The 26,248-nt window shown below is 35.9% G+C and overlaps 1 protein-coding gene across 9 annotated transcripts in view; it reads right to left on the reverse strand.

Annotated features, from left to right (window-relative positions):
* Positions 1–26,248, reverse strand: part of COMMD10 (COMM domain containing 10) — a 264,005-nt gene that overhangs the window by 188,696 nt on the left and 49,061 nt on the right. The window contains exon 6 of one of the 9 annotated variants that reach the window (XM_082455809.1): positions 6,758–26,244. The exons of the other annotated variants lie outside the window; for them this stretch is intronic. Within the exon in view, the coding sequence (XP_082311935.1) occupies positions 26,227–26,244 (18 nt within the window). The 3' untranslated portion in view covers positions 6,758–26,226. Of the gene's footprint in view, positions 1–6,757; positions 26,245–26,248 lie in introns of those variants that run through there. 9 annotated transcript variants of the gene reach the window in all.

Here is a 26,248-nt window from a genome sequence, read left to right on the forward strand (position 1 = left end):
CTTACTTCAATCCTTCATGCTCACCATCACAGAATGATCTTCCCAAAATACAATTTTATCAAGTCATTCTGTTTGAGAAATCTATAAAAGCACTCCAGGGTCTACAACATAAAAAGTACATGGTTTGCAAGGATCTCCTTAATCTAACCCCCGGTTACTAACAATTCCTACTATGTGCCTTCGACTCTCATTAGGCTGCTCCCTTTCTTCTTCCCCAAGGCTTCTAAGCTCTCTCTCTCATGGAACACCAGCTCTTCTCCCCACCACCTGTTCATACCCTTCAACATCTCACTTCTTCCACGTGTCTTGAATCAAGCCCACTCCACATATGCTCATAGGTGCTTACTAACAGAAAATACTCCACTATGGTCAGGAAACGTGGGTTCTAACTCTGCTTCTGACATTATCCAGTAGTGTGACTCTGGGCAGATTTTTGAGGTAACAACTAGTTGCAAACTCAGCAAGACACAGCACAGTGTTTGATAAGTAGATCCTTAATACCTGTGACTGATTAACTCTGACAACTCCTCTGTCTATATCAAGCAAGATAAATAAAGCAATACTCTTTTAAGTAATAAAACCTTAAAATAATTTCATAATTTTCAAAATGATGAAATCAGGGTATGAGGGGAAGTTTATTTTTTTCCTTTCCTTTTCTTCAATTAATTTAAGTAGCAAAAGATAAAACAGGATCTGAGAATTTCTTTTTAGGAAGCCCATAAGAATATATTTGGTAATGCTTAGCTATATTCAGTATTTCAGATAATTACTCTTGGAAAGAGTGGCAAACTCTAGCTCAGCTCTTTTAGGAACTTTTATAGCAAAATACTGTTCGTTTTTATATTGGTTCCCTTTCTGTTATTTTATTTTGTTTCTGGGATTATAAAATTACATAGATAAACATGAAGCCAGAATTACATTTGAAAACATGCTTATTGGACTCCAGGAGGGCTCACACCAAGGAGTACTGCCCAGAACTTCTGCTGCCAGTGTCCTTGTCCCCGCGGTGAGCCACAGCCACCCCCTGCCTCTGCAGGAGACCCTCCAGCACTAGCAGCTGTGTGGCTGACAGGGTCTTGGTGTTCCGGCCAGGTATGAGGCCTGAGCCTCGGAGGTGGGAGAGCCGAGTTCAGGACACTGGACTCCCAGCCCCACGTAATATCAGTCGGCAAGAGCTCTCCCAGAGATCTCTGTCTCAACACTAAGACCCGGCTCCACTCAAGGACCAGCAAGCTCCAGTGCTGGACACCCCATGCCAAACAACTAGCAAGACAGGAACACAATCCCACCCATTAGCAGAGAGGCTGCCAAAAACATAAGTTCACAGACACCCCAAAACACACCATCAGACTCGTTCCTGCCCACGAGAAAGACAAGATCGAGCCTCACCCACCAAAAAACACAGGCAACAGTCCCCTCCACCAGGAAACCTACACAACCCACTGAACCAACCTTAGCCACTGGAGGAAGACACTAAAAACAACGGGAACTACGGACCTGCAGCCTGCAAAGAGGAGACGCCAAACACAGTAAGTTAAGCAAAATGAGGAGAGAAATACACAACAGATGAAGGAGCAAGGTAAAAACCCACCAGACCAAACAAATGAAGAGGAAATAGGCAGTCTACCTGAAAAAGAATGCAGAGTAATGATACTAAGATGATCCAAAATCTTGGAAACAGAATGGAGAAAAAACACGAAACGTTTAACAAGGACCTAGAAGAACTAAAGAGCAAACAAACAATGATGAACAACACAATAAATGAAATTAAAAATTCTCTAGAAGGAATCAATAGCAGAATAACAGAGGCAGAAGAACGGATAAGTGACCTGGAAGATAAAATAGTGAAAATAACTATTTCCACTATTCCACAGAGCAGAATAAAGAAAAAAGAATGAAAAGAACTGAGGACAGTCTCAGAGACCTCTGGGACAACATTAAACACAGAAACATTCAAATTATAGGTGTCCAAGAAGAAGAAGAGAAAAAGAAAGGGACTGAGAAAATATTTGAAAAGATTATAGTTGAAAACTTCCCTAATATGGGAAAGGAAATAGTCAATCAAATCCAAGAAGTGCAGAGAGTCCCGTAAAGGATAAATCCACGGAGAAACATGCCAAGACACATATTAATCAAACTATCAAAAATTAAACACAAAGAAAAAATATTAAAAGCAGCAAGGGAAAAGCAACAAATAACATACAAGGGAATCCCCATAAGGTTAACAGCTGATCTTTCAGCACAAACTCTGCAAGCCAGAAGGGAGTGGCAGGACATATTTAAAGTGATGAAAGGGAAAAACCTACAACCAATATTACTCTACCCAGCAAGGATATCATTCAGATTCGATGGAGAAATTAAAACCTTTACAGATAAGCAAAAGTTAAGAGAATTCAGCACCACCAAACCAGCTTTACAACAAATGCTAAAGGAAGTTCTCTAGGCAGGAAACACAAGAGAAGGAAAAGACGTAGAATAACAAACCCAAAACAATTAGGAAAATGGTAATAGGAACATAAATATCGATAATTACCTTAAATGTAAATGGATTAAACGCTTCAACAAAAAGACTTGGACTGGCTGAATGGATACGAAAAGGAGACCCATATATATGCTGTCTACAGGAGACCCACTTCAGACCAAGGAATACGTACAGACTGAAAGTGAGGGGATGGAAAAAGATATTCCATGCAAATGGAAATCAAAAGAAAGCTGGAGTAGCAATTCTCATATCAGACAAAACAGACTTTAAAATAAAGACTATTAGAATAGACAAAGAAGGATACTACATAATGATCAAGGGATCAATCCAAGAAGCAGATATAACAATTGAAAATATTTATGCACCCAACATAGGAGTACCTCAATACATAAGGCAAATGCTAACAGCCAAAAAAGGGGAAATCAACAGTAACACAATAATAGTAGGGGACTTTAACACCCCACTTTCACCAATGGACAGATCATCCAAAATGAAAATAAATAAGGAAACACAAGCTTTAAATGACACATTAAACAAGATGGACTTAATTGATATTTATAGGACATGCCATCCAAAAACAAGAGAATACACTTTCTTCTCAAGTGCTCATGGAATAGTCTCCAGGATAGATCATATCTTGGGTCACAGATCAAGCCTTGGTAAATTTAAGAAAATTGAAGTCATATCAAGTATCTTTTCCCACCACAATGCTATGAGATTAGATATCAATTACAAGAAAAAAAACTGTAAAAAATACAAACACATGGAGGCTAAACAATATGCTACTAAATAACAAAGAGATCACTGAAGAAATCAAAGAGGAAATCAAAAAATACCTAGAAACAAATGACAATGAAAACACGATGGCCCAAAACCTATGGGATGCAGCAAAAGCAGGTTTAAGAGGGAAGTTTACAGCAATACAATCCTACCTCAAGAAACAAGAAACATCTCAAATAAACAACCTAACCTTATACCTAAAGCAATTAGAGAAAGAAGAACCAAAAAAAACTCCAAAGTTAGCAGAAGGAAAGAAGTCATAAAGACCAGATCAGAAATAAATGAAAAAGAAATGAAGGAACTAGCAAAGATCAATAAAATTAAAAGCTGGTTCTTTGAGAAAATAAACAAAACTGATAAACCACTAGCCTGACTCATCAAGAAAAAAGCGAGAAGACTCAAATCAACAGAATTAGAAATGAAAAAGGAGAAGTAACAACTGACACTGCAGAAGTACAAAGGATCATGCAAGATTACTACAAGCAACTATATGCCAATAAAATTGACAACCTGGAAGAAATGGACAAATTCTTAGAAAAGCACAACCTTCTGAGACTGAACCAGGAAGAAATAGAAAATATAAACAGAAAAATTACAAGCACTGAAATTGAAACTGTGATTAAAAATCTTCCAACAAACAAAAGCCCAGGACCAGATGGATTCACAGGCAAATTCTACCAAACATTTCGAGAAGAGCTAACACCTATCCTTCACAAACTCTTCCAAAATATAGCAGAGGGAGGAATACTCTGAAACTCATTCTACAAGGCCACCATCACCCTGATACGAAAACCAGACAAAGATGTCACAAAAAAAGAAAATTACAGGCCAATATCACTGATGAAGATAGATGCAAAAATCCTCAACAAAATACTAGCAAACAGAATCCAACAGCACATTAAAAGGATCATACATCATGATCAAGTGGGATTTATCCCAGGAATGCAAGGATTCTTCAATATACGCAAATCAATCAATGTGATACACCATATTAACAAACTGAAGGATAAAAACCATATGATCATCTCAATAGATGCAGAAAAAGCTTTTGACAAAATTCAACACTCATTGATGATAAAAACTCTCCAGAAAGTAGGCATAGAGGGAACTTATCTCAACATAATAAAGGCCATATATGACAAACCCACAGCCAACATCGTTCTCAGTGGTGAAAAACTGAAACCATTTCCACTAAGATCAGGAACAAGACAAGGCTGCCCACTCTCACCACTATTATTCAACATAGTTTTGGAAGTTTTGGCCACAGCAATCAGAGACGAAAAAGAAATAAAAGGAATCCAAATTGGAAAAGAAGAAGTAAAACTGTCACTGTTTGCAGATGACATGATACTATACATAGAGAAACCTAAAGATGCTACAAGAAAACTATTAGAGCTAATCAATGAATTTGGTAAAGTAGCCGGATACAAAATTAATGCACAGAAATCTCTTGCATACCTATACACTAATGATGAAAAATCTGAAAGAGAAATTAAGGAAACACTCCCATTTACCACTGCAACAAAAAGAATAAAATACCTAGGAATAAACCTACCTAAGGAGAGAAAAGACCTGTATGCAGAAAACTATAAGACACTGATGAAAGAAATTAAAGATGATACAAACAGATGGAGAGATATACCATGTTCTTGGATTGGAAGAATCAACATTGTGAAAATGACTGTACTACCCAAAGCAATCTACAGATTCAATGTAATCTCTATCAAACTATCAATGGCATTTTTCACAGAACTAGAACAAAAAATTTCACAATTTGTATGGAAACACAAAAGACCCCGAGTAGACGAAGCAATCTTGAGGAAAAAAAAAACGGAGCTGGAGGAATCAGGCTCCCTGATTTCAGACTATACTACAAAGCTACAGTAATCAAGACAGTATGGTACTGACAAAAAAACATTAATATAAATCAGTGAAACAGGATAGAAAGCCCAGAGATAAACCCACGCACCTATGGTCAACTAATCTATGACAAAGGAGGCAAGGATATATAATGGAGAAAAGACAGTCTCTTCAATAAGTGGTGCTGGGAAAACTGGACAGCTACATGTAAAAGAATGAAATTAGAACACTCCCTAACACCATACACAAAAATAAACTCAAAATGGATTAAAGAGCTAAATGTAAGGCCAGACACTATAAAACGCTTACAGGAAAACATAGGCAGAACACTCTATGACATAAATCACAGCATGATCCTTTTTGACCTGCCTTCTAGAGAAATGGAAATAAAAACAAAAAGAAACAAATGGGATCTAATGAAACTTAAAAGCTTTTGCACAGCAAAGGAAACCATAAACAAGACGAAAAGACAACCCTCAGAATGGGAGAAAATATTTGCAAATGAAGCAACAGACAAAGGATTAATCTCCAAAATATACAAGCAGCTCATGCAGCTCAATATCACAAAAACAAACAACCCAATACAAAAATGGGCAGAAGACCTAAACAGACATTTCTCCAAAGAAGATATACAGATTGCCAACACACACATGAAAGGATGCTCAACATCACTAATCATTAGAGAAATGCAAATCAAAACTACAATGAGGTATCACCTCACACCAGTCAGAATGGCCATCATCAAAAATCTACAAACAATAAATGCTGGAGAGGGTGTGGAGAAAAGGGAACCCTCTTGCACATACTGGTATGTGCCAGTACCATACTGCTGGTGGGAATGTAAATTGATACAGCCACTATGGAGAACAGTATGGAGGTTCCTTAAAAAACTAAAAATAGAACTACCATATGACCCAGCAATCCCACTACTGGGCATATACCCTGAGAAAACCATAATTCAAAAAGAGTCATGTACCACAATGTTCACTGTAGCAGTATTTACAATAGCCAGGACATGGAAGCAACCTAAGTGTCCATCGACAGATGAATGGATAAGGAAGATGTAGCACATATATACAATGGAATATTACTCAGCCATAAAAAGAAACGAAATTGAGTTATTTGTAGTGAGGTGGATGGACCTAGAGTCTGTCATACAGAGTGAAGTAAGTCAGAAAGAGAAAAACAAATACTGTATGCGAACACATATATATGGAATCTAAAAAAAAGAAATGGTTCTGAAGAACCTAGGGGCAGGACAGGAATAAAGATGCAGACGTAGAGAATGGACTTGAGGACATGGGGAGGGGAAAGGGTAAACTGGGAAGAAGTGAGAGAGTGGCAATGACATCTATACACTACCAAACGTAAAACAGATAGCTAGTGGTAAGTAGCAGCATAGCACAGGGAGATCAGCTTGGTGCTTTGTGACCACCTAGAGGGGTGGGATAGGGAGGGGTGGGATAGGGAGGGTGGGAGGGAGACGCAGAGGGAGGGGATATGGGGATATATGTATATGTATAGCTGATTCATTGTGTTATACAGCAGAAACTAGCACAACAATGTAAAGCAATTATACTCCAATAAAGATGTTAAAAAAAAAACATGCTTTATTTGTATCCCTTTAACAGAGTACCTGAAACCCGTAAGTCTCTCGTCCAGGTGCATTACAGAATTATCATGTATCTAATGCAACTGAATGATTAAGACATACAATATTACGTTTTCAAACTCTTAGGAATCAAGATGTTTCTGTGAATACATTCTAATGGCTGATTTCATCAACTGTACCTGACCCCTCCTGAGAATAAGTCAGGGCAAACTTTGTGTTAAAGTCTTATTATCGAACCAATCTTCCTTAAGGTTACTAGAAAAAGCAGAACCAACTACAAAAGGTCTTATATTGGCTAGAAAACAAACTTTACCAAAGAGGCTGTATTTCCTGGTACTATAAGTTTAAGCACTTCTTAGGAATTAGAATGGTACAATTTTTTCAGAGACAGGAACTCAAAAAAGGGGTACCGTCACCCATATTATATTTACGTGCCAATTTAAAAAATTATAAATTTATGTGCCAATTTAAGGAATTCTAAATATGCACACATTGGTGTGAGTAAACATGCATATGCAAACATAAAAACATACATTTTAGGATATCTTTGGGTAGTGCAGCATAGAGTTTGCTGTATATTATACTTTATTATATTTTATTTAATATGTGATAATTTTACAGTAATTTATAATTATTTCAAATATTTGACATAACCACCTACTTTAGCAAAATATTTAAGTAAGGTTTCTTTAGGGTTTCAAACTTACTAAGTAATAACAGAATCTTAGATGTGGAAGAGAACCTAGAGTCACAGATCTAATACAACATCACATAGTGAAGAGCTCAATAAATAAATATCTACTTGATTTTTAATACTAGAAAGATTAAAGGAAGATAATCCAAAAAGAGGTGGTTCCTAAGTTCAACTCCATCATTCATTTCAGCAGTTAGCTCCTTTTCACCTCATTTTCTTCATCTCTAATTTGCTCTACCTATCACATAGCAATATACTTTTAAGCATTAGGGAAATCGAAGAGCTATAGAAATTAAGGTTTTTTTTTTTTCAGGTATAAACACACAGAACCCAAATAATTCTCAATTATAGCATGTATCCTTCTGAATTCTAATTTTTTTAAGTTATGGTAGGTGATTATGTTATTTGAATAAAAAACTATTTAAAGCCAAGAATGCATGGATACAGTTTATTTATTCATCTAACAAACATCTAACACTTACTATGTGCTGTGTGGTACATTAAATACCAAGGGTTAAAAGATGGATAGGGTGCTATGGCTTGAATGTTTGTGCCCCCTCCAATTTATATGCTGAAATCTTAACCCCCAAAAGTGATAGCATTAGTAGATGGGAGGTGCTTAAGTCATTAGGACAGAACCCTCATGACTGGGATTAATGCCTTACAAAAAGAGGCTCCAGAGAGATCCCTAGCAGCTTTTGCCGTGTGATGATACTCTGATACTCAGAAGAGGGCCCTCACCCAACCATGCTGGCACTCTGATCTTGGACCTCTACTCTCCAGAACTGCGAGCAATACATTTCTGTGTTTATAAGCCACCCGGTCTGCAGTATTTTGTTATAGGAGCCCAAATGCACTAAGACATAAGAAAAAACTCAGTTCCATTGTGAGATGAGACATACATAAACAAACAGATGCATGTTTAAAGCAAAATGGTCACTTAGCACTAAGGAAGCCTTGGGCAAATAAGGAAAGAATAGATGGCATTTAAGTCTTAAAGGATGAGTAGATACTTTCCAGATGGCAAGGGGAGTAAGGGACAGCAGAAGGGACAAAATATGCAAAGGAGAAGAAAATGATATTTGGAGACCTCTGAATTTCTCACCTATCATAGCTTAATAATTCTTTATATTAAACTTCCCCTGTTTGAATTACTTTGTGGTTTCTGTCTCCTGATTCAACCCAGAGAAATAAAGACAACAGTGGTCAAAAATAAATAACCTATTACTCAAGAATGAATAACGTGAGAACTAATAACCAGGAAATATTTTTTACAAATAATAAAAGGAGGAAATGAAAGTAAACCATCTATTAAGAGTACAACACAGGACCTAAACATCAGAAAATAAAGAATTTAAGACTTTAGAATAAGAATTTGAGATATATAATGAAGTTTAAAAAATACTGAAAAATAACCATAAATAAAATTGAGTCCGAGTAGCTAGAAATGAGGAAATATAAAATTAAAGCCCTCAGAATAACAGTGGCATGTTGCCAATTCAATGAATATTACGTTAAATACTTTAGGTTCTATTTGTTAAAGCCCAGAGTAGAGCCATGAAAAAGCCCAGAAAGCCAACGAGGTCAAGGTAAGATTCAAACGCAGAACAGCCTGCTTTCAAGTTCATTTTTCTTTCTGCTGTTGTTTTTTTAAAAATTGTAGTAAAATATACATAATAAAAAATTTACCATTCTAACCATTTTTAGGTGTACAGTTCTGTGGCATTAAATACATTCACATTATTGTGCAATCATCACCACCATCTGTCTCCAGAACTTTTTCATCTTCCCCAACTGAAACTCTGTACCCGTTAAACACTAATTCCTCATTTCCCTCCTCCCCTAACCCTGGCAACCACCATTCTATCTACTTTCTGTCTCTATGAATTTGACTACACTAGGTACCTCATATAAGTGGAATCATACAGTATTTGTCCTTTTGTAACTGGCTTATTTTACTTATTAGGACATGTCTTCGAGGTTCATCCATGTTGTAGCATGTGTCAGAACTTCATTTCTTTTTAACGCTGAATAATATCCCATGGTATGTATATACTATATTTTTATCCATTCATCTGTCGACAAACACTTGGGTAGCCTCCACCTTTTGGCTATTGTGAATAATGCCACTATGAACATGGGTGTACAGATACCTGAGTCCCTGCTTTCACTTCTTCTGGGCACATACATAGAAGTGTAACTGCTGGATCATATGGTAATATGTTTAATTTTTTGAGAACTCACAATGTGGTTTTCCACACCGGCTGCACTGTTTTACATTCCCACAAGCAATCCACAAGGATGTTCATTTTTCTTTTCATGCTGCCATTTAATAAACCCCTAATTCTGTGCCATGTACTGTGCTATGTTTTCATATAAAGACATCTACTTAAAACCATTCATTCATTCAATTCATGTGTAGTTATTTACTGAGTAACTACTACATGCTGAGTACTGTTCTAGCCCCTGTGACTACTGCAGTGAAAAAAAAATGCCACTGCCTTAATGGAGTTTATATTTCAGTGGGGTGATAGACACAAAAATAAGAAACAAGTATATATCAGATAATGATAAATTCAAGGAAGACAAATAAACAAGTTAAGGAGACAGAAAGTAATGAGCAGGTGTTTTGTATGGGGTGGTAAGATATTCCTCTTTGAATGATGACATTTAAGAGGCCTGAGGGAAGGGAAGGAAATAGTTATGAGAGACTGAAAAGAGCAAAACAGACTTGCTCCCCAGCGAACTAGTCCTCCATATCTGCATCGGCAGGCTGTATTTTATCTTATCTGCCATAAAATACAAGTATTAAAAAAAAAAAGTTAATCTACTATTTTAAATGGTTTAAATCAATTTCAAACTTTTAGTAAACATTTAGATTTTGACCACTTCTTTATAGAGAAGTTAAAAAAGGGCACGTCAACAGAATTAAAGGAAGATTGCTAGTTTTGATAAACACTGAGTCAGAGTGGCTACTCTTTTGAGGGTAAGCAGAATGGTTGGGAAAGGGTTCCTGCAAATACAGACAAGTGAGAGAGACATAAATTATCCAGGCAAACTCTGGACTCATCCTTAATGACTCATTATCTCTCACACTTTCTATCTAACCAACAAATCCTACCATCTTTATCTTCAAAGTCCCCGACTCCCCCTTTCACCACCTGTACCACTGTCATTTTGGTCTAAACCACTTTGATCTCTTGATTGAATTATTATTAAAATCTACTAATTGGTTATTCTGCTTCTACCACTGCTTTTCTACAACTTCTTCTCTGTACAGTAGCCATAGTTATCTTTGTAGACTGTAATTCAGATCATCTGTCTCTTCTGTTCAAAATTCTCCACTCAGTAAAATTCAAGGTTTTACCAAGGCCTATAAGGCACTACAGGATTTCACATCCTCCACCCGTCTTACTACTCTCACCGTATCATCTGAAACACTCTTCCCAAACACACTCTTACCCCACCACAGCAGTTTCCTTGATATTCTGGGACTACTACAAGCACACTTCCATCTCAGGGCCTTGACACTTGTTCCTGCTTACTAGATTGTTCTTCCTCAAGATGTGCACACCTCTTTCAGGTCTCCAGTTAGATATTGCCTTATTGAGAGAAACGCCTTCCCTACCTAAAATAGTACCCCATTATTACTCTGTCTCCATACTCCACTTAGTTTTTCTTCATAGCATTTATCACTACCTGATAGAATATACACTTGTTCAATCTGTTTATGTTCTTTCTCCACCTACCAGAAAAAAACATCTAAGAGGACAGGGACTTTGCTTTGATTACTACTCTATCCCCAATAGCTAGAAAGTGCCTGGCACATAGTATACTTTCCATAGATGTCTGTTGAATGACAGAATGAATGAACGAATTCTTATTACTAGTATTCTGATTGTACTCATTGCAGGGGAGGGAAGAGAAACAGTTAAAATGTATTCACAAGGAAATTAATACCTAATACTTTGGCTTCCTCAGTTAGCACATACAACTGTATTTGCATTTGTACAAATTTATCTACAGAAGGTGGATGATTTATGAAACTATAACTCCTCTACCGAAAACAAAGAACGTACTAGAACTTTTGGAAAGATCTCTGATCATAACTAGAAAGGTGAAAATTAAAAGCTACCAAAAGTGAAGGGCAAACACCAAGTACTTCACTATCTAGGATGCAAATTAGTTATTTTTTAAGCTACTCACAGTGTGATGGCAGAAAATAACCACTACTCTTTGAATATGAATATACCTATACTAACTATATAAATTAAATTGCATGATCCAGCCCACCAAAGCAAAGTTAAAAAGTTTAAATGCTAAAAGTCAGGAAACTCCAAAGTTTATACTCCACTCTAATATTAACTTGCTTAACTTGGCTTACTTAGCATTTAAAAGGAACGTATAACAGGAAAATTGAAAATTACTATAGTCAAAGAAATAATGTTGAAATATGATTCTATAGGAAGTATAACCTAGGAATTTCCTGATTTCTAAGAAACAGAGTTTAATACCAAAGCTTTTTTCATTTGTAAGCTACCTTAAAAAGGGAATAAATGGGGACAAGAGACAGCTGTTAGATGAATTAAAATTATATGACTTTGTCTTGACCTTAACTTATTATCTAAATATTTTCATTATATATTAAAAGAAAACATGAATGCAAATGTATTTCATTTACACTATTATGAACCTCAATGAAGAATACAATAGTGTCATAATTTTAGATAGTTTAAGTATTATAAGCTTTACAAGAGCAAAAGACGAAGATTTGACCATATTACATAAAATTATTAAAGGCATTCTCTCATCCTAATTCAAACTAGGATGTATTACTCTATTACTCGAGGCTTTACAATAATAACACTGAAATATCATTAAACAATTTTTCAAAAAGTTAAAAAGCACAGAGAGTTCAAGCTCCAAAGACTCTCTATTTCAAATGAGTGACGTAAATTAATATTTTTAATGTTAACCTACATATAGGCACAGCCAGGACTCAGGAGCACAAGTCCCTGTGCACCTCTTCTCCATGGCTCCTGGCCTGGTCCAGGGCTGCGGCTACAGAAGAAGACACCCCAGAGACATGGCTTCACAACACAGAACACTATAAGTAAAGCTTTTCTCCACATGGGAACTCAGCTCTGCTTTCTAAGGTATCAGCCTAAAACTCTGTAGGACTGAAGAAAAAGCACTTAAATATTTCCTACCTAGGATAGATAACCATAAAGCAATTAGTCCAGTCTGAGCAAATGCTTCAAGTTTGAGGGAAGTCCTATGGTTTAGTAGAATCAAAAAGCTAAAAAGCCCTTATAATTCAAGGTAGCAAATTTAGAGGGAAAAGAGGCAGTATCAATATTCCTACAAAATATAATTATCATCAGAATAGAATTTTTCTTCATATAATCTCTCTTACTCTCCCTCTCCCTACCTCTCTACCTCTTACCCCCTTGCTATCACTGAGGTAGTGTAAATAATCTCCTTCCTCCTCCTGTAATAATCAAAACCTTTTCTCTACTTTCCTCCCCACCTCCATCCAGCCTTAGATATCAACTTAAATCAGATTTCTCTCTATAAAAGTGCCAGCTGGTAAGCCAATACAGGATATTTCCTTAACATTTTACAGACTTCTCAATATGTAACATATAAAGTGGCTGGGCTAAGAGATGTATTTTTCCAGTTTTGGATTATTCTTCTGTAAGCTCTAGATATATCACTAAGAAAAATCTTTTATTTCGGGCACCAACCACTAGCAGCTGAATTTAGATAAAATTCACAAAACAAAGCACAGCATTTTGGTTTATTTGCACGAGATGGTGCAAATAAAACTTTATGGGACTTTCCCCAGAGGACTTGGTCATAGAGAATTACAATTATTTCTGGGAAAATGGGCATGTTTGGCCACTTATAGAGTCCTAATCTTGGAATTAGGAGGTCTGAGTTCAAGTTCTTAAGTTTGCAAATAATAATAAAATAGAACTGCACATCTTTATTAAAAAAATCTCATCTTTGTATCCTAACAGAACTGCACATCTTTATTAAAAAAACCCTCATCTTTGTATCCTATTATAGTTTTTAACATATTTTCCTCTTAAAGAATCATGACCAATAACAACCCTGGGGAGCAATTATTACTGCCATTTTACAGAGAAACAGACTCAGGTCCATGGAGCTAGATGTACCAGAGCCAAGCCTGAAACACAGAAATCTCTTAATGTGCTGGCTTTTTCAGCCAACCATACAATGTCTAAGTATGACACAAGGGACACAGAATAGCTCCCAAAAAGCAAAAAATGATATGCTTAGCGAGTTTCCCACCAAAGTTTGCCGCTCTTAGCAGTACAAGTCCCCAAATCCTAATTTGATTAAAAAAAAAAAAAAAAAGGTACAAGGTGGGGGTCACCTCTCTGAGACAGATACATGGTAACCAAGTGTTATGGACTAAATGTTTATGCCCCCCAAAATTCACATACTGAAGCCCTACCCCAGTGCGGCTGTATTTGGATGGGGCCCCTACAGAAGTAATTAAGGTTAAGTGGGGCCCTAATCTGAAAGAATTAGTGTCCTTATAAGAAGAGACACCAGAGAGCTAACCTGCTCTCTCTGAGCATACACACTGAGAAAAGCCCATCTAAGGACCTAGTGAGAAAGTAGACGTCTACAAGCCAGGAAGAGCGCCCTTACCAGAAACTAAATTTACTGGCACCTTGATGTTGAACTTCCCAGCTTCCAGAACTGCTAGAGATAAATGTCTGTTGTTTAAGCCACCCAGTCTGGGGTATTTTGTTATGGTAGCCCAAGCAAACTAATACACTATGTACATCAGACCTATAAGAACAGCTAATTATTAATTTATAATAAGTACACTTACCAAAAATATGATATGGTCAACTGTATTCCTTGTCAGAACTGTGCCTGGAGCCAAGAAACAAAACCAGGGGAGTCTGATGAACAGGATATTTTAATGGCCTGAAATATCCTTCTCACCACAGGCACTCCCTCAACAATGGAACCAGATTATTCAGACTTTTCTGAGTTAAATTTCCTTTCTTCATGCACTGCCAATTCTGGTCCTTGTCTCAGGGATCTCTTTGGGATTCAACAGCACAAGGCCATTTGAGCAGCTTCAGAGGAGCACATACTTCTTTAGATATGTTGATAAATTGAAAAAGCTATAACTACAGACTAAGATAAATATTGACTTTATCAGTGACTTTTCATATGTTAGCCATGATTCATTTTGTGTACATACAACATAAGTCTCAGAGGGACTTATCTTGTATGAAGCATTTTCTTCATTTCCAAGTCTTTAGGGGGTGCTTTACTCTAGCCTCCAAGGACTTGAAATAGATTCCAGGGTTCAGACTATAACTCCTGTTCACTCTATTTTACCAAGAGCACATTATAGCTTATTAAGTGGCTGTATGTCAAATATCATATTTGATCTGTACAACACAACCCCTTCTAAGAAATATATACACTTTCCTCTCTCCAAAATTATAAAACTGAGTCTTAGTAAGTGGTAAAGCCCAGAACCACACTCTTTTTTTTTTTTCTTTTTTTTACTTCATATATTATGTGTAAATAAATGAAGTATCCCAAAATTTCCTTGAAATAAAGATATCTGTGGTCATTTGTAAACCATGACAGTTAGCTTTTATAATTAAAGTTTAAAAAGCTATATGGGTACTATTTTAGCTTAACATTTTTATTTCATTAGCAGTTATGGCATGAAGATTTGACAATGTGTGCATGCTCATTAGGACTTATTCTAAATTGATGAAATTTCATCAAAGATCTATCCAAAGCTTTGAACAAACAATTATCTACAACCCACACTTACTTGGAGGTAGAGCAAAAGTTAACCAGTAATTTGAAATACAGACTAATCCAGAGTTTGTTTCTATTGGTGAGGAGGAACAGTTACACAAAGTAATCTCAATCACCCCGTGTAGCTATAAACCCATAACTTCAGTGGGGGAAGGGGAAGAGACTAGGCTTATTTACTCACATACAAGACATAACCAGAAACTTACACATAAATTTCATTCAAATGGAAATTGGGTGGGGTATTTTTTGCACATCATTTAGTTTTTAAATTAAAATAAATATATCATTTAATGTATTTTAGAAAACATAAAAAGTGTTCTATACCAAAAAATGGTTTTAAAAAGTAAAATAGCACTATTTGGTGAAAGTAATCTGACTAATTCAAGAATGTAATGCCACAAAATAAATCCAACCATAAACTATAAATTATTCACAAAATAATCAAGAACTTCTCACACTGATTTGAGGATTTTTTTTTTTTTAATTACAAGATGCTTTCAAGAAAAAAAAAGCCAACATTTAAAAAATAAACTTTAGGAAGATACTTCTTTTTTTTTTTAACATCTTTATTGGAGTATAACTTCTTTACAATGGTGTGTTAGTTTCTACTTTATAACAAAGTGAATCAGTTATACATATATATATATCCCCATGTCTCTTCCCTCTTGCGTCTCCCTCCCTCCCACCCTCCCTATCCCACCCCTCTAGGTGGTCACAAACCACCGAGCTGATCCCCCTGTGCTATGACGCTGCTTAGGAAGATACTTTTAAAAGATTTAAGCAGATCTAGATAAGAGGTACTAACAGATATGTTTTATCTTTTGACATTAAAAGCATTTGTATATATCTAGTTAACTGCTGTATTATTTAAAAATTTCTCATTAAGATAAATTATTATTTCCCTTTAGCTTATTCTTTAAGTCAAAAGATTCCCCTTTTCTTATTTGAACCTCTAAAGAAGTGGTAAGGTGTCCTAAGGGTGGTAGAGAGATTTCTAGGAATTAAGGGGGGGGAGTACGAGCAGGCCAAATTACTAACTATGCCTGGCTCCCTCACTCCAACAAGAGTTGCTCAATTTTTGTCAAATATTTACACACACACACACACACACACACACACACACACACACACACACACACACACACACAGAGAGAGAGAGAGAGAAAGAGACAGACAGAGAGAGAGAGCGAGGGAGGAAGGGGTGGGGGGAAGCTGAATGACTACCGGGATAAAAGGTCCTGCATCTAAAATAGTTCCAAAATTACTGCTCCAAATTAGATCCTATAAGGTGTCCTCTCTGTGATAATTAAACACTGATTGGGACATGTACCAGTATCTCTTCCAAAAGACTTATGCTTCTTAACTTAGTCTCACAGATTTGACAAGAGATATTATCAACTGTCCTTTCAGACATCAACGTGCACATTTTTGCTGCTCATTAAACTGCTGTGTTATCCATGCTTTAAAGTCTTTAAAACAAAATTAGTTCTAAATTAACCAAGTTCAATTATGGAGAATGATGAATATACGTAATCCATCCAGCTGGGCTGGGGCATGGTTACCCTCCACCTCCAACCAATATATTCTTTCTTATAGCAAAGAAAGTTATCAAAAGCTACTGGGTTAGATCACAGCCTATATGGGTATCTAATTATAGAGACAACAGCTACCAAAGGTTACAGCGCATGCTCAATTAAAATGTTAAACATATATACACTATATGTATGTAAGATACAAATATATCTTATATATTACACAGTTGACACCATATATATGTGTGTGTGTGTGTGTGTGTGTGTGTGTGTGTATGTATATATATGTCACTAAATGAGAGCTGGTTTGCATATGTTTGGTCCAGGTAAATTATTTTACACAGAAATCTCCAGATGTTTAAAGCAATTTGAAAAGGTTTTCTAAATATTTCAACCCAAAAAACATAGCTGCTCAGAAGCGTGGAAAAGGTATCTAGATCATCTATTCCAAGTATCTACACCAAGAAATATTTTCTTAGGCTGATTTTATCCAACTGCCATGGCATCAACTGTTGTCACTGTAATTCAGCAAAAGCAAGGGAGTTCAGTGATTAGATATATTCTGCTTCAGAGTTATAAGGTCATTAATGTGACCCTGGGGAAATCATCCTCCTTTTTATTAAATTCTGAATTTATAATAATAAGGATTAAAATGTTTCACAGAAGGCAAAAGGGAAAATAAAATATTTAAAACCACTGGGTCCTCATAAAGTTGTCTTTGTCATAATAATAGCAACAAAAATAAAAGACAATTATACTAGCTATCTTAAGAGCTGGTCTGATTATCACTTACTAACCATGACTAACTATGCTAGTCACTTAACCATCTTACCTTCAGTTTTCTCTCATCTATTAAACTTAATAAAATATTACTATGCATAGTACATACATAGAAACATCGACGGCACAATGTGTGAAAACACTTTAAAACAAAAAAGAACACATTTTTGAATTATTATAAATTATTGTTATAAGTATAATGAGATTGGAAAAATTTTTAATACTTTTAACACTTTATTAAAATGTGGAATGTAAAAATGGTTGATTCTTCACCACAGTATTTTTTTCATTGCCTGATTCACTTTACTACAACAATAAAATTTTTAATCTTTCAATTTTTCTCTAAATTTGATTTATTTTTCTTTGTTTTATGACTCAAACATTTTATTAACTCCCTTATCCAACATTTTCAAATAATTTAAAATCAATACATATTTATTAAATTTCAAATATGTACAAGGCACTATGTCATATCCCTTTACTAAGAGGCTCATCAAACTGTGGATTGCCAAGCCCCTTTCCTTTCTTCATTTCTTCCTCTTGGATTTATATTCAATTTAAATGGTAACTTTACCTGATATTCCCTCTATCCCCAACCACTTAAGAAAGAAGAGAAGAAACTAAATTTATTCAGCTCCTATTATACTCATGGCACTACATTTACACTTACATTATCTCAGTGAATCCTCACAACAACCGTAAGAGATAAGTATTTGCATCCCATTTTAGAGATAAAGAAGATAACGATAGCAGAGAAAAAATTTAAACCAGGTTTGCTGAATCCAAAGCCTATGATCTTTCCATTAAGTCAGTACTTTCCAGACTTTTAGATTTTACAAACCAGAACAACACTCACGCACACACCCACACACAATTGGTGGTACTCATGTGGCTGGCAACATTTTACTTTCTAAGAAATTATATATTTTTTAAGCCCTACTATCTACCATCAGCATTATTTTATAAAACAAAAGGATATTAACATTAAAAAAAAAGAAAGGAAAGACAATATCAAAAGAAAGACAATCTCAGTATCAAAGAAAGACAGATATTTTCACCACAAAACAGGTCCTCCAAGTGGCAAATGAGAACAAATGCACTGAAGCACGCTGTTTCCCATAAGAGAGAAGTAGAATACAGAACCTAAAACTCTCTATTTACTCCTACTAATTTTAGTACTAAGGTGAAAAGAATGCATATTTCCTTGACTAAAGCCATGGGCTTTCTCAATGTTTTATATATATGCTGAGGCTCTGAGGACAAAGACAACTTCAGAAGCTTAAAAATAAGTTAAGGAAGCTTCTGGTATCAACAGATCAACATTTCCAGTATTATTATGTATTTCCACAGATAGCAGTCATTCTTTAGGCTTTTCCTTCAAACAAAATCTTTATATCGATGCAATCAAAAGAGTGGTTAAAGAATACAGATCTATTACCTCACACCTGAGAGACTCATCCGTCTTCAGTTGCTTTCCTGTCTTTCCAGCCTTATCTATCACATATTAATTAAAAAGAGCAAGGACCTTGTCTTTCTCATGTTTCTGATGTAGGATCTGATAGTAGGATCCTAAGTTACTATTTTAGGGTCAATTACAATGCATTTATTAGCTCAATGTCAGAAAAAGTGTAAAACATTAATAAGTGTGAATTTGAGCTAAAATTTCGTAATAAATCTACATTTTAAAAAATTCACAGTTTGTCTTCCAACAGTGACCAACAGGAAAAGTCATAACAATTCTGAGACACATACAACCTAAATACTGTAGTCTCTTCCATATCTCTATTTCTAATTTCATCTACTTACTAGGCAGAGGATGGGTTCAAGAGTCTAGGATGGGAAGCAGACAGACAGAAAACAACTTGCTATTTGCTGTCCAATGGCACTTGGAACTGACCTCTAAAACTCATTACCATTTATGAGCATCTAATGTATCAGGCATAACATTAGGTCCCCGCTCCATCACTATTCCATCCTGAATTGTCCTAAAAGTCTTACGAATGGAGCGTACTCACTAGACACCTGAAGCTTCTAAACGATCACTTGGCAATCAAGTCCAAAGTTTTATGAAATAACTCTTTTAGGCCAACATATTTGGCAATCCTCTCTTTTAAGGATTAAATAGTATCCTGATTGATCTACTGTACTTTATATGGTACAGTTAGGTTATGTATCTACATTGCTCAAAGATAAAAAAATAAAAAATAAAAATAAATATTCCTGATTTTGTCAGTGACTCCCTGTCATAATACAATATTATTGGAACAATTTACTCATACAGTAAATGAAACGCCTTCTGTTTTTTTTTTTTTTTCAAAGCTACAAGGGAGGTAAATGAAGTATCTTTGTGGGCAATATATTTAGGTTTTAATCTTACTGAATTTAGTCATTGTGTATACTCTTCCCTTTACTCAGACTATCCACTCCTTTTTTCACTCACTTTTTAAGGCCTAAATCAAATATGTACTCCACTGTGGACACTTCCCTATGAATCTACATAAAATCAATACCCTACATTGTATATTCACACTGCACTGTGAATAAACATCCATAATTCATCACTATTTATAAGCTTCTAGTATGTCAGGCACCATTTTAGGTGTTTAACATATTTCCCAACTAACTGCATTGTTTCCAAGTCTTTATCTATCATATCATTGTGAGTCTGTCCAGAAGAGGAACCTTAATACCCACTTTTATCCACTCAGCACCTATCACAGAGCTTGGGACACAATAGGTTTTGAATAAATGTTCATACTTTATTAAGAATACACATTTTAGGAATATTACTCAGCCATAAAAAAGAATGAAATACTGCCATTTGCAGAAAACTGGAGAGACCTACAGAATATTATGCTCAGTGAAATAAGTCAGACAGAGAAAAACAAATACTGTATGGTATCACTTATATTTGGAATCTAAAAATAATACAGATGAATGTATATGCAAAACAGAAACAGACTCACAGACACAGAAGACAAACTTGTGGTTACCAAAGGAGAGAGGGGAGTAGGGAGGGACGAATTAGGGGTTTGGGGTTAACTGATACAAACTTCAATATATATAACAGATAAGCAACAAGGATATACTGTATAGCACAGGAAATTATAACCACTATCTTGTAATAACCTGTAATGGAGTATAATCTGCAAAAATACTGAATCACTATGCTGAACACCTGAAACTAAAATGATACTGTAAATCAACTATACTTCAGTAAAAAAAGAGTACACATTTTGTTACCAGAAATATACAATTGTATTTGCCCAAAATATAAGGACTATAATTTGATCAGAATCTTCAAGTTTTGTTATTCTAATGCAAAATTTGATTCTTGATTTTCTTCAACAAGTGAAATTGATATAAATAGCTGCTTAGCATCAATATATTTTCCACGTCATATCCTCATTTCTGACTTTTTTTTTCTATTTTAAATAGAAAATCAAGTGCTGAAATAATTTCGTCTCTAAATCAGGAGAGTTATTCACTGAATGATTTATTAAATTGGAGTCAGACAGACCTGTGCTCAAATCTCAGCTCAGTTACTTACTAGCTATATGATCTTGCTCAGTTTCTTCTTTATAGAATGGAGATAATAAGTGGTATCTATTTCAAAGAGTTACTGTGAAGAGCAAATTAGATAATATATTTTAAGCAATGGCACATACTAAACATTCAGTAAATATGCAGCTGTTGTCCCTATGATAGAGATTTGTCCCTAACCCAGCAATGATTACAGTCTTACTTTAAACCAGAGATACTCAAAGAGATGTGTCTAACAAAGAACACAAAAAATACTTGTGTAACTGATAAAAATATAACTTATATCCCACACCTCTTTCTGAGATTTGCTGTTGGTGCAAGGACAAAGGAAGTAAGGTATAGGCACAGAGTTAGAAAACTATCCCCCAATGTCTTTAAAATCACAGTTGAAATCACTAAATATTAAATTTATTAAACCTTTTATATGAGTCCATTCCCAAATCCATTTACTAACAGTTAAAATGGTGGATTTGTTAAAATGCCAAATTTGAATTTTCTATTTCCCATTAGACATCTTTTATTAAATATTTGTTTATACAACAAGCTCTCTTAAGCAATAAATGCTTAATTAAAATAATTATATTGTTTTTAAATCCTTGTAAAGATTTAAGATGCAGAAAAAATATTTTCCCTCTATAATCTATTCCTAATTTGGGGTTTATTGGTTTATAAAATCAGAAGGACAATGCCCTGTCAACACTGCCACTGCCTGCAGAAAGATCTTTAACATTATCACCATGGCCAGATGTGCTCAGGGCTCAAAGCTGCTCTTCTACTATGTCAACAAAGGTCTCAGTCCTATCTGCTGGTATAAGTTTCTATGTTTTACTGCTGTTCAACTTAGTTATTTAGCTCATCAATTTAGAACAGTCTGTAAGTGTGAAATAAAAATACTGCAGTAGCCACCTATTCATTCATTAAAAATATAATAATTGAAGGTCCACCGTGTGCCAGGCACTGTTTTAGGCATGTTTCTGCTCTCATGGAGTTTACTTTCTAGGACAGGGGAACTGTAAATAAACATATTAATAAATAATATGTTAGGAGATGACAGTTATATGAAGAAAAACAAAGTAAGTTAAGGGGGATAAAGAGTGACAGGAGAGATGCTACAATTATTTGTAAGGTGTTCAGGGAAGGCTTCTCTCTGAAAAGATATCTGAACAGAAAACTAACAGAGGGGAAATACCAATCTATGTGGATATCAAGGGAAGAAGCATTCTAGAAGAGGAAATAGGAACTGCAAAGGCCGTGAAGTGTTCCAGGAAAAACAAGGCAACTTCTATGGATAGGGCAGAGGGAACAGAGGGGAAAAGGTTATCAGATAAAGTTAATTAAACAGGCAGCATGGGGTTATATCCAGTAGGATCTTATAGGCTATGCTAAGGCCTTTGGGTCTTACTTTTAGTTACAAGCCCTTAGAGTATACTGAGCAGATAAATAACATAATCTGAATTATGTCTAAAAATTATGACTGCTGTGTGAAAAATAAGCTACACAGAACAAAAGCAGAAGCAGGGAAACTAGAGGCACAAATGACAGATTCATGTCAAACGTAAATGATTAGCCACAGGAGAAATAAAATTTCCTGGACTTAATTAATGAACATGGTGACCTAGACCCTCTATTCCCTGTGACAAGACTGTAAAAGATGTTAGCACCTGTTACATGTCAAACACAACAAAATTGTTTGCTAACAGATTAGTCAGGCCTCAGGAAAAAAAAAAATCACTGTTTGCAAGGCAAATGATATTTCATTGACAAAGGTTTTTCCATAATGTTCCTTAACCCTTAAATCTTTAGATGTGCATCCCCAAATCTCTCAGATTCATGAAAGTCAAAACTACAAAGAAATAGCAATGAATTATTCTACCTCCAGGAATGGGAGCCTAAGACCAACTCTCCCACTAAGGATTAACTAGAAAAATTTACCAAGAAAAAATTAAAAGCAAAAACTTAAAAACATTTGCTTGAAGGCCCTGGATAGCTAACAACAAGGTAATGACTTACAGTTGAGGCTCAGGAGCAGCCCAGAAGTGAACTCTCTTTTGGAGCTACTTCTCCCCTCCTCCTTAACAAAAGTAGATAGTCAAATAGCCAATGAAAGGGGAAAAAAGGAAAGCCATCTTATTAGAAATTTAAGAAAATAAATATTGAAACCACAACAAAATACCACTGGACACTCACCAAAATAGCTGAAACTAAAAAGATTCATTACTAAGTTCTGATAACAATGCAGAACAAATACAACTTTTATACACTGTTGGTGTGAGTGTAAACTGTACAACTACTTCAAAAGTAAACATACATATACTTTAGAAGACTGTAAAAATAACTTCAGTTCTCCACCCTTTACTATAGACATTACCTCTGAAATGTGACTCTGTAGCATCTCTCATCCATAATTAGAATCTATTTCCCTACTCCTTGGATTTGGTCTGTGCGTATGACTTACTCTGGCCAATAGAATGTGTTGAAAACAACCGTGTGCCAGTTCGGCACCTAGGCCTCAAGAAGCCTTGTGTCTTGTGTTTCATGCTCCCTCTGAACCAAGTGAACAAGCCCAGGTTAACTTGCCAAATGATGGAAGACGCGAAGCCCAGCTACCTGAGTCGCCACAGTGACTAAAGCCATCCTAAACTAGTGTGGCCCCAGCAAACTGCTGACACACGAGCAAGCCCAGCTGAGACCAGCCAAGCCCAGCCAGAAAACTACCTTGCCCACACACAGACCCACGATCAATAATAAATGGTTACTGTTTTAAGCCATTGAGTTTCGGAGGGGTTCGTTCTACAGCAATAGCTAACTGATGGTATCAGAAGTGAGGTACTGCCACAATTTTAAAAATAAAATATGTAATATTGGTTTTGGAACCAAACAGTGGCCTAAGGCTTGAAAAATGGTGAGCAAACTCTTAGCAAAAGCTGGAAAAGAGTAAGAAAATTTTCACTGGACACTGAAAAAATGGGAATTTGTGCATGTAGTAACAAAATATGTGGCAAAATTGTGTTCTCTATAATACTCAGAAGATGAAAAAGTTACTTAATAAACATTTAGATTTGTCTGAGATTTCCAGGCAAATGTTAAGGCAGCTGGTTGTTCCCAGCTGTGCACGACTAGGGTAACAGGGCAACAAAGAGATGAGCTAAAGAAAAAAGTGATCAGTTTACAAGCAAAATTTAGAAGGAATAAAGAGGGGCCAGTACTTGTTGGGTTGGAAAACACAACTGCTTCTCATCTCCAGTCTCTCAGCTGGCAAAACATTCTCCAAATGTATAGTCTGGGACTGTAGACCAAATCAAGATATAAAACCCCCTCATTAATGTCTCTAAAAGAATAATGAAGGGGCCTACAAGACCCCCTCAGCTAAATAAAAGGCCTTCTATGGTCTTAAAGGAGTTGTCTCACAGAAGTCTGACACACCCAAAATAAGTCTAGAAAAAGAAGTGTGTCTCAAAAACAGTTATAAGTTTGACTTTTCGCATATAATAACACCCAGCAATTCTACTCCCAGGCAGATACCCAAAAGAAATGGATGATCATATGTAACAAGAGGCATGTATCAGAATGTCCACAGCAGTAATACTCATAATAGCTAAAAACTGGAAACAACCCAAATGCCTATCAACATTGTAATGAATATGAATATAAATTTTTAAAAACTGTACTGAATAAAATGTGTTCTTTCATATAATAATATGCTACACAGCAATGAAAATAAACTACATCTATATGCAACAAAAATGAATAGCAAAAACATAATTTTGAAGCAAGCAACACAAGAAAATAATTCCTTTTAAATAAGGTCAAAAATAAAACAGTTAAAACTAAACTGTGGTGTTTAGAGATGTATGATTAAGGGGTAAAAATATAAAAACAAAAAGAAAATATTATCATAGAAGGTAGACTTCATGAGAGGGAAAAGAAGGGGAAACTATTTAGAAGAGGCCAAGGAGAGTTCTGGCAAGCTGGCAATATTTTATACCTTGATCTGTGTGGTTGTTACACAGATGTCAGCTTTGTGATTAACTGGACATTTGTGCTTTATGCATTTTTCTGTACATACATAATTTAACATGTATAAAAGATGTGCATCAGTGAGACCACAGGACTGTGGCAGCCAAAGAACTAGGAACATGTCCAGGTTCGAAAGCACTTTAGACAGAACTATTTTGTTTAAATGATATGCTCTGCTGAGATTTTATTCAATTCATGTAATCAAAGCAACACTGATTTATTCTGTCAGCCTGTTTAAGACTAAAGGGGAAAAGAGGATTCCCTGTATTTGCTTAATGATTCGATAAAATCTAGCAGGTACTATATTATGAGATGATCTGTCACCGTCTCTCATCAGGAGCACCATTCACTTTCAATAATAGTTTTGTTTTTTGTTTTTATTTTAATTTTTTTTATTTTTGGCTGCATTGGGTCTTCATTGCTGTGCGCAGGCTTTCTCTAGTTGCGTCAAGCGGGGGCTACTCTTCATTGCGGCGGCTTCTCATTGCGGAGCATGGGCTCTAGGCGCGCAGGCTTCAGTAGTTGTGGCACACGGGCTCTAGAGCACAGGCTCAGTAGTTGTGGCACACGGGCTTAGTTGCTCCGCGGCATGTGGGATCTTCCTGGACCAGGGCTCGAACCCGTGTCCCCTGCATTCGCAGGCGAATTCTTAACCACTGTGCCACCAGGGAAGTCCCTCAATAATAGTTTTGTAAGATGTGTGCTCAATAGCAATTCAAAAAGTCCTGATACAGTATTATTCCTCCATCATTTATCTACGTCTTCAGAAGTTCCTTGTGAAATTTTACTGTGATGAGAAACGTTTGAGTAGAATTGCCTCCTAGCCCCATTACAGCTGAAAGCAAAGTCCTAGACTTTTTCTGCCAGGGAAAGACCAGAGATGAGAGAAGCCACAAGAGATGAGAGAACCTTCCCTCAAGGCTTCAGTATGTATCGCAGCCGACGATCCGCTTGACTTAGGTGAGAAGAGACATGTATAACACAAAATAATATGCTACACTTAGAACCTTCTCTTAAAGAAAAAGGCACCACTGTAAAAAAAAATGCTGAAAAATCATACATCATAACTTGTATTTGTCCAGTTCATATTCTACTGCTACACCATTTCTGAAATCTGT

The sequence above is a fragment of the Balaenoptera physalus genome, assembly GCF_965194825.1.
Source record: "Balaenoptera physalus genome assembly, chromosome: 3".
Lineage (NCBI taxonomy): Eukaryota > Metazoa > Chordata > Mammalia > Artiodactyla > Balaenopteridae > Balaenoptera > Balaenoptera physalus.